Raw genomic sequence first — 13,880 nt, 5'->3', positions numbered from 1 at the left:
CGATCATGGTTGGTTGTTCGTCCTGGGCAGAGAGGGAGAGAGAGGAACCAAACCAAAAAGTGTCGACCGGGCATCCTAGGCGGAGCACGTGACGGTGCCGCCGCGGTGGGGCCCGGGCTCGGGCAGGGCCGTGGCAGCACCGCAGCGACCGACCGTCCGGACGACCGCGCATTCAATGCGGCCCGCGGCTTGCCCACTGCCCACTCCCGCCCGGCCCCACCACCACCACTTTCGCCCTTTTTACGTTTCGGCCCCTCCGAGTTCTCGCTTATCGCCGCTGCGTCCTTGCGGTGGGCTTCTTGGCGCCTACGCGAAGTCACCCACGCGCTGTCCGGGCCACGACACGACACCCCCCTACTCCCAAGCGAGCAAGAGAGTGAGTCCCACTCACGCAGAAAAAGCCACGGGACTGCGAGCGTACGGGCTGCGACTGCAAGGGAAGGGAGAGAGAGAAGAGGAGTCCGGAGGAAGCAACGCCGAGAAGATTTTGCCTCGCTTTCGCCTCGCCGGAGCTAGCCAGGCGACCACGGCCGGCCCCGATCCCCGCCCGATCGCGCGCCGCCGCGGGACGAGCATTCCGGGACCCGCGCCGCCCATGATGGAGCCGTACGCCGCCGCCTCGCCCGGGGACGCCGCAGGCGGGGCCGCCGACCCCGACACCGGCCTCGAAGGTACGCCGCCCAATTCCAGCTCCCCCGCCCGCTCTCTCTGGGGCTATTCTACACTTCTACTGCGCGCGCGCGTGTTTGGGGAAAAAAAAGGAGGGGGTTTCCTTTCTGTGCTCTGCAGCTCGCTAGGGTTTTGGATCTTCGATGCGGGCTCACGGGCGCGAATGTTGTGTCCTCGCAGGGTCCATGTGGAGGCTGGGGCTGGGAACCGGCGGGGAACCGGCGGCGGCGGCGGCCGGGGCGAGGCTGCCGGAGCGGCCCGGCGAGGCCAACTGCGTCTACTACCTCCGCACCGGCGCCTGCGGCTACGGCGAGACCTGCCGCTACAACCACCCGCGCGATCGCGCAGCCGCGGTGAGCACACCGCTTCTCTCCTCTCCCGGCCCGACCCGATTTTACCTCCCCCAGCGTCATGCTCTGCTTCGCTCCAGTCTACTTAGCTGGGAGCTTATTAAGTGCGACTTGTCACTCGCTGATAATGACCGCCAGCTGAATTACAGCTGGTTGGTGCGCGCGGAGGGGGAGCTTCCGCCTCAAGCCTTTTGCCGTGATTCAGTTCATTTTCATTCTCGTTATTACGGCCTACGACACTATCACGTGCTCACGGAAGTGAAATCTGATTTTGTGCGCGACTTGGTTGCTGTCGTCGATTACCTGATCTGATTCTTTAATGCGGACACTGCTCGTCTTAGTCTCGCGGTTAATGTTGATGATTCCGAGCTCCACTTTCTACCCACGGTGCCACTTGGTCATGGCATTGACCGAGTCATACATACCTCTGTCAGGAAAATCTTTTACGTATTTCTTTTGCCTTATACTAGCTCAACTTGATGGCCATGTTCACATGTCTGCAGCGACTGGTTGCAGAACCTTATGCAGAGTACAGTAGACACTAGATAGATTGAGTTCAAGGTGAGGTTCAGTTGAAACTATTAACGTGTTTCCTGCTCTGCTTTTCAGTTTGATGGAGGCGCAAGGACCGCGCGCACCGTGGAGTATCCGGAACGACCAGGCCAGCCTTCGTGCGAGGTAATTGAACTTATCCCCATCCTCGTATAATGGTATCAAGTAGAAGGTCTCTCCTACAGAACCTGCTAACTGATATTTCAGGCATCACACACGAGCTGTTTCTTTGTACTATGCCATGCGGTGGATGCTCTACAGTTAACATTCTTCACGTTTTTGCAGTACTACATGAAGAATGGGAGTTGTAAGTTTGGCTCTAACTGCAAATACAATCACCCCAGAGAAGGTGGTTCTGTACAACCAGTTGTGTTGAATTCCAGTGGATACCCTCTGCGCCTGGTGGGTGTTTGTTCGATCAAAGTTTCTATACAGTCCTGGTCCTTCTCTGTTCATTCTCTAATGAAATCTTCCCTTTCGTCATGCAGGGCGAGAAAGAATGCTCCTACTATATCAAAACTGGCCATTGCAAATTTGGATCTACATGCAAGTTTCATCACCCACAGGGGCCAGAACCTGGGGTTGTTTCAGAGGCTCCTAACATGTACCCACCAGTCCAACCATTGCCTATCTCTTCCTCTCTTCCATACCCACCTCTTGCCAACTGGCAGTTGGGGAGGCCTTCTGTGCTGCCTGGATCATATTTCCCTGGCTCGTACCCTCCAATGATGCACCCATCTGCAGTCATGCCAATGCAGGGATGGAACCCTTACATGGTAAGTTTCAGTTGGTATTATTTTTCATTTTCGTCTTTGTGCTACAGATAGTAGGAAGTAAGTTATTTAGCAAGGATGTTTTCTCTGAAATGATTTTTTTTCCCATCTGGACTGAATTTTGTAAAATTAATTCATAATCATAAGATCTCTTTTTAAGGATGCAACCATTACTGTCTAGTGTCACAAACTTCCAAAGCATGACCTTGTACTTTTGTGTTATGAAGCATTTGATGCATGGTCAGAAAAATATGAAACTGTCCCGATGAACTCCTTATTCTTCTTTGTATTCTTAGTCACCTATGAATCAAGTTGCGTCAGCTGGGGGACAGCAAACAGTTCAGGCAGGGCCATTGTATGGCTTATCACACCAAGGGCCTCCATCTGCAGTTGCTTATGGCAGTAATTATGCACCGTTGCCTTCTTCAACATGGCCTTCAAGTAATAAACAAGAAGTTGTCTTTCCTGAGCGGCCTGGGCAGCCTGAGTGCCACCACTACATGAAGACAGGGACCTGCAAATTTGGAGCCACATGCAAATACAATCATCCTCAGTACCTGAGTACACCTAGGTCCAACTATATGCTGAGCCCTCTAGGTCTTCCAATTCGGCCGGTGAGTAGAACACATCAGTCTGTTTTCTTACATTTAAGTACTATGTTGTCTCCAAGAAAGTCAGTCCAAAGCATACCACTGGTTTTTTTTGTATGTTGTCCTTGATAAGATTGACACCACAGCTTATTGTTCTGATACAACTGAATTGATAAGTGAACTTTGATGTATGAGTGTAGTTTAGTCTAACTGCATAATTAGTGAAGCCTAGTGATGATTTCGTGTATTCAGTTACTAGAAGTTTTTGAAATTAGTTGGCGCTCTGTCATAGATTTTGGCTGCAACATTGATCAAGCTGCCATACATGGAAGATCATTGCCATACTTGGAAGAACAGTTCATCCACTGCCTTAGTTTCATCACCCAAATCCACCTTCCATATACAATAACTGTTCAAAGTTTTGTTCCTAGTCTAGTAAATCATGTTATTATACTAAGTCCTCTAAGTTTAGCTTGTCATTTAATCAACCAGAATGTGAAGCAAAGCCAAGCACTACAAAATGTGTCCTGTGCACGCCTGCAATTTTCTCTTTAGCCTGTAGCAGAACATGTGTGCAAACATAAAAGCCTGTACCAGAAGAAAGGGCCTATTATGCGTCTATTGACCTTTTTTCTTCTAGTTTTAAGTATATCCCTATTATACTATGCATAGGATGCTGTTTTGTGTATCGTCAATTAAATGCAGATCAATGTTCACATTATTTGCCTAAGAGAATTCTGAGTTTTGACCTTGTTCTGCTTATTTGATTCTGCTTGAATTCAGTATGGTATGAGCATTGAAAATATAAGATGGGATCATTTGTTGCATTGCATGCTTTTAAACCAGTCCTCTGGGTTGCGTAACTTGTGTTTCTTGTTCTCGATGTTCAACTTTTAACCTTGAACTCTGTAACCGGTTGTTTTTAACCTTGGAAGTACCGAACCAGTAAACTTTAACCCAAATGTTTTTGTGTTGACATGATCACTTATACAAATACATGTCAGCACCATGACATGTCAGCAATTTTTTTAAGTACTAAAAGATAGGGGAAAAATCATACATAATAAGTTTTCTGTAATAATCTGAAACTTCTGTACTAAATTCGCGTGAACCTTTCAGTTTGACTTGAACCCTTCTATCATGCTGACAATTCGAAAATACATTTTTCCCTTTCGGTTTCTACCTCTTAGGAGGATTGTAACAACAAACCTATTTCCCTCTCCTTTTCAATGAAATGAAACACAAAGGCTTTTTGCGTTTTCTCGAAAAAAATCGAAATACATTTTTAGGGAACTCGGAGAATGTTTTTTCAGACTGGCTATTAAAGAACTTAGCAACATGTCATCAAGACACTACTTAATTCGTTTTTGAGTTTACTATATCTGATTTTCCTAATAATTGAAAATTTCCAAGACAATATGCTTGTCCTGTGATTTTCTTGATTTTTCTGTTTTCTTACTAAGTTGTTGACATAGGAAGGTGATGGTCTTGTGGGGCATCATCTATATGCATAGGATGAAGCCAGCCGAGCCGGGCTAGGGCTGGCAGCCAAACCAATCAGGGACTGCTCATATTAGCTAATTAAAGGAAGAAAGAGTGCCCCTTGAAAAACTTAACATGAAACAACTAAACATGTTGCTGTATGTATTTCATTTCCCCCTTTCCACATTTCAAAATGAAACCAGCTTTGGCTTAATCACAATGATCTTGATTCTTGACCAATATAGTGATGGATAGTTGTTCGTTCGCACGTTAAAGCGCTCTTAGCCATGTTACACCGTTAGGCTGAAAAGCTAATTTGTAGAACATCAATAGTAAAATTTGACAAATTGAAACTGTTCCATTTTTTGATCTTGACATATCTATGATCTCTAGAAGAAAAAGGAAAACTTTCCTTTTTCTGTTACTAGATTACGGTTAAATATAATTATCTTCTCCAGTGACATAACGATGAAGTGCAGGTGACTATGAGATTATCTCTATACCTGATTAAGAATTGACATCTTTGTTGTGATTTGTTGTCACCTACCAGTAGCAACTAGCAAACTAATTTATTATCGTCTTGACCAAAATGGTTGTGAATTAATTATGTCAACTTAAATTCTTGCTTTGCAATATATCTGTCCAAACTTATCTTCGGATGCACAATGCATAGTGTAATGTTCATGTAGCATTTCATTTCTTCTTCAAGTGAGTGCAAGTAATAATGCAAAGTAGAACTTCATCTAGTAATGGATTTCCTGTGGCAAAACATGCGTATAGGATACTACAATACGCAAGCTAATCTGATAAATAGGATTACCCATTTCTCTTTTTTGCACATGGAGCTACATTGTGATCAACTTTCCTTCAATTTGCAGGGTGCTCAGCCATGTGTTTACTATTCACAGCATGGCTTCTGCAAATATGGTCCGGGATGCAAATTTGATCACCCACTGGGTGCTCTAAGCTACAGCCCTTCAGCGTCATCGCTTGGTGACATGCCTATTGCTCCCTATCCTAGTCTCCCTGCTGCTCCTATGGCCCCATCTCCATCATCTTCTGTTCCGCGGCCAGAGTACATCCTTGGCAAGGACTCTTCAGCGTACCAGCCAGCATCACCTGGAACTACATTTGGACCTGCTGGACCGATGTCAAAAGTTTATGCTCCACACATGCTTCTCCGACCTCCAACTTCCACAACTGGTGCCACTGTCACAAGCCATGGTGGAGAGCTCTAATCCCATTTCTGGCATGAAGATGGATGTTCAGCAAGCTTCTCAAGAATTTTTTTTGGCGTATTAGAGATGAGATATCAACTCATTTTTTGCTCCGATTCGGTTCCACAGCTAGTCTGTCTCCACTTCTCCCAGCAGCTGTTCACTCAGAACCCCACCCAGTGTGAATATGGCTGGAGCTGACATAGACAACTCATGGCAAAGGTTGCAATCCTTGCCATCTGAATAAATGCATAGATGGGCAGTGGTAAGCTCGTCCCCTGCCATTATTATGTTCATTGCTGAAATGGAAAAGAGGGAGAATCCTGAAATCCAAATTAGCTGACGGTCTTTGTATCGGTACATAATTATCGAAGCAGGCCACATGATGCATCATTGCAGAGAGGTTTTGTACCTGAAATCGATTGGGTTCGGCACTGCTGCCCAAATCTTTGCTCATTTAACCATCTCATATGTGTTATGCAACTACCAGTCTGGACTTCTGTAATATGTATAGTATATATATCCATAATGCGAACAACTGAACATGGAACAACGTAATGGACCATTTGGAACTTTCAATTGAATCATCTGCGCTTCTGCATCATTGTTCATCCGCATCAAGTTTGAATACTAAGTCAGTAGATTAAGTACGTGTATTAAGTAGCTTGTTATGCTGTTTCTGCATCAAGAACTGAGCGTGCTGGTGGAGCCTTTTTTTTTTCCCGGGGAACTGGTAGAGCCAACTTAGGCAATGTGCAACGTGGATGCTATCATAATGCATAATCAGTGTCTTACAGCCTTGTTATTTCCCGTTAGATGGTATGTTTTTACACCTTTTTGTGTGTGTAAGAATCGGTGAAAATGGAGTGGATACAGTGGAATAGTGCCGAAATCATGTATGTAACCATTCTTTTTGGAGCTGATAATAACGAATAAAGAATCAGAGCCTGTAGTTTATGAATATGGGGCGAATACGGTTCGTTGTGGTTAAATATTTTGTTGAATCTCTCCTAAAAAATAGACCGATATGTACTACGGAGCACATATGTTCTAATACCATATCTATATTTCTTATAAAGCAAAATTCCACTAACTGCAATTAATGTTAGTCTATCTCTACATGTAAGCCGTCCACATCATCTATTCCATTAGCCAATCAAATATCCATATCATCGCCACTAACATTCATTATTGACGTATCCTTGAATGCAAGCTATCTATATCGCTAATTAACTGCAATTAATGTTAGTCTATCTCTACATGCAAGCCGTTCACATCATCTATTTCATTAGCCAATCAAATACCCATGTCATCGTCACTAGCATTCATTATTGATGTATCATTGCATGCAAGCTATCTATGTCACCATTTTTTGATTAAAATGTCCACATAGCTAATTTATAGCCATCAAATATAAAAAATAATGTGAATTAAATTTAGCATCTCAACTATTTTGACCAATTAAATATTGCATACTTCCATACGCAATTCATGTTACATATATATTATACTATTTTATTTAGACAATATAATTTCTTAGAAGATTCCCGCTGCAACGCGCGAGGTATCCTTCTAGTATTTGAAATAGTTAAGCCACTTACTTTAAAACGGAGGGAGTAACACATTAATATGGATTGAAGGTTCGTTGTGTTCTTTTTCTTTTTGATGAAACGGTTCATTGTGATTAAATACATTTAAAACGGTTCCTTGTGGTTAAATATATTGTTGGATCTCTCTTTAAAAATAAGACCAATATGTACTACATCCGTTCTACTCCGTAACATAATTATATTTAGAAAAAGCTAAGACACTTATGTTATTTTAAATACATAAATTTTTAAGAACTCCTTCCGTGGCTACTTAATTTTGCCCTTGAAAGCCACTTGCATGGTTTTGCCAGAGGATTTTATTTTTAGAATGTTGAAATTTTGGGGCGCACATTTGTGTGTTAAAAAATAAAGTAAATGTTTCATGATTTTTATTAGCTAGGTGCAATTTTTTATCCTTCTAAACATGACATAAAAATATCGTTTTTCATGAAACAACTTTCTGAACACGCGTGAAACTTTTCTTCAGATTTTTTAAACATTTAAAACTGCGTTTAAAACTCTTGAAAACCGAAAGTATGTACTTCCGGCTGACAAAACGCCTCTCCTCGTGTCCCTTCACATACACTATTTTTTTTTTAGGGAATCACATACACTACTCTTGGTTGGGACGGAGGCTATCCAGCTACTATACGCAGTTACGCACACTTGAGGCTAAAGGTATCGACAGCGAGCCAATGCAAAACAACAACTTAAATGACCCGATTATATTCGTTTGGGTAGACCTCCGAATAAATTTTTAGTGGCTGTTCGATCTGCCAGCCAAGCATGCACAGCGGCCGTGATCCATTCGGTCCGCGCTAAACATTTAGCCGGCTGACAACAGATAAAAAAAAAAGGAGACAAAATTCAAATGAAGTTAAAAGCGCGTGGAAAATTTGATAAATATTTCATTCATTCAAAGATAATTTACATAGAAAATAATAAAAAAACTCAAAACCTAATTCCTATTTCCGTCGTCTTCTTTGTCGCCAGAGACCAAGTCGATGTACTGTGGCAGATGCGGCACGTGCTGCGGCGGTTTGGCGGACGACCCGTATTGCGCAGGAGGCGACACCAACTGGCCATCCCACACGGCCTGCGGTGGCGCGTACGGTGGCAGTGGTGGTAGAGAGGCGACGTGCTCCGCCACCATGGCGGACAGCTGCACCGACATCCTCCAGGTCGGGCCAAGGCCACTTGGCCTCCTCCTTCGCCTTGGACAACTCCATGGCGGCTGCGGTAGCCGCATCTTCTTTGTAGTCGTCGGGGACGAGGGCCTCCGCTTTATAGTGGCGGGAGGCGCCTTGTCCTCCACGCCCTAGCCGTCGTCTTCCTCCTCATCCTAGCTGGATGCAGCGATGAGAATGTCGTAGTTCTCGCCGAGCTAGAAATCATGCGCATCGTGGATCACCCGCCGTGCCTCATGCTCCCGCGCCAAGAAAACATGCCAAAAATCCTCGCGTAGGTACGCACGGTCGTACCATAGCGCCGCTGGTAGCTGCTGGATGCGGCGGCGCATCTCGACGTGGAGTGTCGGCCCGTCCGTCAGCATTGGCGGCACGATGATCCTCCCATTGTTGAGGTGCCATCCATGCGCTAGGGAGAAGTCGCGGTGGTGGCAGGGTCGTCCTCCGCCCAACGCTGCTAGCACTCGTGCAAGGGCACATAGCGCTTGTTGCGGCCCGGCTTCTGTGCAGCGGCTTCAGGCCCGACGAAATCTGCAGCCTATGGAGGCGGCAGAAGATTCCGGGAAAGCGCAGGGTTCCGGCGAGGCGGAGACTCCCAACAACGTCGGCGGGTGCCGGAAGACGACACCGCCTCATGGTCGTTGGAGGTCCTCTTTAGATATTTCAACATCTTCATTGGGGGCGCTTGGTTTCTAACAATGGCGCATGCGCTTGGCTTCTGGCAATGGCGGTAAGCATTGGCGGTGGGATAACCGACGCGCAGGGCCAGTTTAAGTAGCCCTAGCCATCAATGCACGCGCAGCGTCTCAGCGCCATCGCCATCAATGCATACACAGAAGCTGATGTGGCAGCAGTAGTGGTCAGCGACGACTTTGATGACCGTGGTTGTTGCCGTCGGGTCGCTTCCATGTAGGCCCACATCATACGTATTGTTCGCGGCTGGTGTGCGCAGACGCATCAGCTTCTCGAATTTGGTGGACCGATAGGTCGCGCCGGAAGGGTTTGGTCCATTTGGGTCGAGGCTGGTCCACCTATCCACGCGAATCTATTTAGACGGTCTATGACAGAATGTGTCGCCGCGCTGGAGATAGCCTAAAGCTTGGATTTTCCGTCTCCCGCCTTGAGCTGAGTATAAGGGCATTTCGTATCATATCCCTATTTTGGGTTTTTCTGGGGACATGCCCGTTGTTTCGTTGCCTGTTTGAAATAAGCTTTGCGCAAACTTTGACAATTTCTTTTTGTTGGTAGGATTGGCTGCATAGTGGTACCCAAGAACCATTTTGTTTGCTTTCTCGCATGGTTTTCTTAACCTCACAATTTTTACATCATGGTGACCTTACCTCACCAATCACACATATCACCACGTCGCCGATTAGGAAGCTGAGCATCACCATGACACCGTCGTAGATGATGGCAAGCCACAATTGCACACATCACAAGAATCACCACGTCACCGTTCATGAAGCCGGCACCACCATGCGCCACCGTCCACACCGATAAGCCACGACTGCACCCACCACAAGAATCAACACGCCGTAGTCCATGAAGTCGACACCACCATGCCACTGCCATCCACCCGACAGGTCTCAACGGCGTGCATAAATAACACCATTACGCTGCTGTCCACGACGGCATGCAAAAATAACACCATCTGGATGTGGTCAACGCCGGCTGGTCACAACAGCGCGCGGAAATACCACCAGGCCGCCGCGGAGGGTACTTACCACCATGGATTACCACCTCTCACCTACCATCACCCACTCATCGTCCATGTACTCAGGTACCAGGCCTACCACGACGGCGCGTGGAAATACCACCATGACGCTAACGACGAAGACAGTGGCTACTACCATGGATTACCACATATCACCTCTCACCTACCATGACCATGTCGCCGTCCACTAAGTCCGGCACCAGGTCTACCACGACGGAGCCTAGAAATACCACCATGGCGTCAATCAACAAGGATAGCATGTCAAGCAAGGAAGTTTGTTCAATGACGATGGTACCACCTTGGACTACACTCTCTCACCTCTCATATTACCATGACCAATGTCACCGACTCACCGTCCACAAAGTTGGGCACAATCCATACCATGATGGCGCACAAAAATACCACCATGCATACTGCCGCCGAGGGTGGTTACCACCATGAACCGATGAACAAGATGATAAAAAAGATAAGTGAGACTTTAAGCAACAGGTTACAATACACCCAAATGAGCTACCACATATTTACTAGTTATACAAACGAGTTTTTTTTTAAATCTGTGCATCTACATCCACCGAAGCGAAAAACTAACAACACGAGTGTGTGCGACAAATTTGGCGAAATTCTCTCAAAAAAGCTCTAAATATGAACACAAAATTTACGATTTACAGCTGACGAAACTCAAAACCGGCTGTCGGAATGAATTCATACCATCGACACACATCTTTTTCATATGCATCTTATATTGATTTGAAGCATGGTTATAGTGATTTGAATGTAGTAGAGGTGAGGGAGGCTGAAGAGTTTGAGGGAGGGTGAGCCTAAACAGCTCAGTTTCCTCACATGCAAGCTAGCACAGAACGGGGCAGGTCCAATGAAAACAGCTGATTCGGTTGTTCCTCTCGGAGCATGCCCAACACTGCTTTAATACATGTGCTATGATACAATACGGCAAAGCTCATGAAATCAAAGAACCTATTTTATCTCCACGGATGCAGGGCAAAACGAGGACATCCCACTAAACGCGCCCTAAGATGCAATGGATGGTGTAGGGGACGGGAATACCCTTTTTTTCATCTCAAGCGTGCAACCAGAGATAGAAAAACAACTTGCGCGATTGGAACTCTCAATTTAACAGTTTTTGTTTGCTCCATCCGTTTATTAATCACTAACGTAGGACATTTTACCTTTTTGCAGATTTACTTGTTCTGTCGCATATGTAGTCTATTTTTAGTGTGTAGATTCACTCATTTTAATCCGTATCTATTTTGTTTTAGAATATACTAGCAAAAGTATCCGTGCGTTGCATCGGGAGAAATAAATTTGAACTTCTCTGGGGGCGGAGGCTGATGCGTTGGTGGCGCAAATGGAGGAGGGGGAGGACGACGACTTCAACTGGTCCGACGACGACAGGCCACATCCGGACGAGGCGGCGGATCATCAACGAGCGCTCGTCGAGTCGTTCGAGTCACATAAGAAGCTGCAGGAAGACGCCCGTGCCCGCGAAAACGAGCATATTCGTCGTGCCATCAAACTCTCCCTCTAGGCGGCGCAGCAGGGGAGGGCAGGCGACGACGCGTTGATGGAGCACCGGCGTCTTCTCGTCACCCTCTGTACGGAGAGGCGGCGCGGGAGCTGCGGCGAAGGGGAGGCGACGACAAGGCGGGGCCGTCGAACGCACCGCCGGGCGACCAGTAGGCTAGGGTTAGATAAAATCTAGCCGTTTTCATTCCAACTTGTAAAATACAATCAAATTTAAATGTAATCTTTATTTTCTTGCACTTTTATTTATTTTGGGCCGCGTTTAAAGGACGCGGCTGGAGAGCGACGTCCCCGAAACACGGCACGAAAAAAAAATCCCCCAAATACTAAATCCAACGCTTTTTTGGGGACGCGGCAGGAGATGCTCTTATGGAAACTATCTAACTTCACTATGTCGATGTCTGCAGAGAACAAACAACAAAATACAAGGAAATTCAATTCGGTGGTGCCACCATTCCCCAAAGTACATCTATATAATTTATAAACTTCCCGAAATACATATATACGGCGCCACCACTCCCCGAAATTCAATTCGGTTACCATTGATTAGCGTATACCATCATAAATTTATGCAAACTACGCTAATGTTATACAGTTATACTGTGCTAGACAACAAAATTAAACAAAACGCAAATACGACCAATTACCCGAAATCAGCTCTAGGAAATACATTCCTTCTTCTATGGATCAGAGATCAGCACTCGGCCATAATCAATTAATCAGACGTCTGCATTGGGGTATGCAGGGGTGTCTGCAACCACATACGGCCAGCAAACATCAACATCTAACGACCGTCTGTGTTCAGGACAAAAAGATCTTCTGGCCAGCGAGAACCCCACCTGAGCTCTCGGCTTCCTCCAGGAGAGCTTCCTGCCCGGACCATCTCGACAGGAGCATAGAGCCTGCCGACCGGATCGCCACCACACGAGTTAGAGGGAGGCGCTGAAGGGTTGGGAGCGGAGCATGAGCGGCGCCGGAGAGAGGGTCATGTGGAGCGGCGGCCAAGATCTGATTCTATCCGATTTCGAGAATTCACAATTTCTGGCGTCTGTCCCTACTCGTCTCTCCCTCATCTCGTCTTCTTCCCCAACGCGAACAACTGCCTCTTCGTTGAGGTTGATTAATTTCCCTGCCGTCTCCTCTTGAAGTAGTGTCTCTCCTTCTTCCCCCTCCAGGCCAGGCGCACAAATAAGCCGACGGATCTGACAGTGACGATAATTGTGCCGCCATTTTTTCTGGAACTTGGATGCTGTCGGGCTCAAGCAGACTCCGTCTCAGGGGCTGCCGGCAGGAGGGATTCATGATCGATCTCGCGCTATACGGCTTCCTATTTCTCCATTGTAGATCTTACTTAGTGAAGCAGAGGGATTACCTGAAATCAATTGGGTTCGGCTCAAACCTTTGATCATTTCTCCATCACATATGTGTTATGCAACTACGAACCTAGACTTCTATATCTATAACATGTATATAGTAATAGTACTATGTATATCAATAATCAGGGAACGACGTAATGGAACACTTGGAACTCTAAACTGAAACATCCGCAGCTAGTTTCCTCAGTTGCATCATTTTTGTATGAGAGCGATTATGTGTCTATGTCATTGAGCCGCACGACTAAAGCTAATCATCCATACTAATCTACTGTTTTACTTGTGTTTGAATGGCACATAGGCTTTGCCACCGATCCAACTAATTCCAGTACTGTGTATCTTCTTTTGGGTTTTTCTAGCTGGAACAGTTAGCAATTTTATAGGCTTCATCATTGAGAAAAAAATCTAAACACAGGCTCTACTATTCGATATCACAAGTGTACCTGCTACAAAAACAAGCGTGGAGTAATTTTTTTGCTACATTAATTTTGTTGCTTTTCCCGCAGGTTGTCACTTGAAACAGCAGTGTTGACAGACCTGTTAGACACCACTATCAACAGATCGCAGAAGCCAGATGGAGACATATTTCCTTCACCTTCACGGAAGAAGGGCAGCTAGCTCCACCTGCTAGGGCTTATCGGGGACGGAAAAGCCGAACACCCATATATGCCGAGGGGTATTCAGTACGAAGTTGAGAGTCCACCAGAGGACGCAGTCCACAGATGCTCGAGCCATGGTGGGGTTCTTGTGGCGGAGGATAAAGGCGGCGATGGAGAGCCCGACAATCATCAAGAAGGATACGATCGAGAAGGTGAGGGAAACCCAGAATTCCTTGTACTTCTGCT

General features: G+C 46.0%; 1 protein-coding gene across 1 annotated transcript; it reads left to right on the top strand.

Annotated features, from left to right (window-relative positions):
* The first annotated feature begins 343 nt into the window (after nucleotides 1-343).
* On the top strand, nucleotides 344-6,217 carry LOC127342332 (zinc finger CCCH domain-containing protein 5). The gene is made up of 7 exons (XM_051368266.1): nucleotides 344-671; nucleotides 850-1,022; nucleotides 1,629-1,697; nucleotides 1,857-1,973; nucleotides 2,060-2,347; nucleotides 2,641-2,958; nucleotides 5,295-6,217. Exons 1-7 carry the CDS (start codon nucleotides 596-598, stop codon nucleotides 5,652-5,654), a joined length of 1,401 nt encoding a protein of 466 aa, XP_051224226.1. The 5' UTR covers nucleotides 344-595; the 3' UTR covers nucleotides 5,655-6,217.
* Nucleotides 6,218-13,880: the final 7,663 nt, after the last annotated feature.

The sequence above is a fragment of the Lolium perenne genome, chromosome 3 (genome assembly GCF_019359855.2).
Source record: "Lolium perenne isolate Kyuss_39 chromosome 3, Kyuss_2.0, whole genome shotgun sequence".
Taxonomy (NCBI): Eukaryota; Viridiplantae; Streptophyta; class Magnoliopsida; order Poales; family Poaceae; genus Lolium; species Lolium perenne.
Note: the sequence above shows the minus strand (reverse complement) of the source record. Positions and strands in the feature narration are given on the sequence as shown.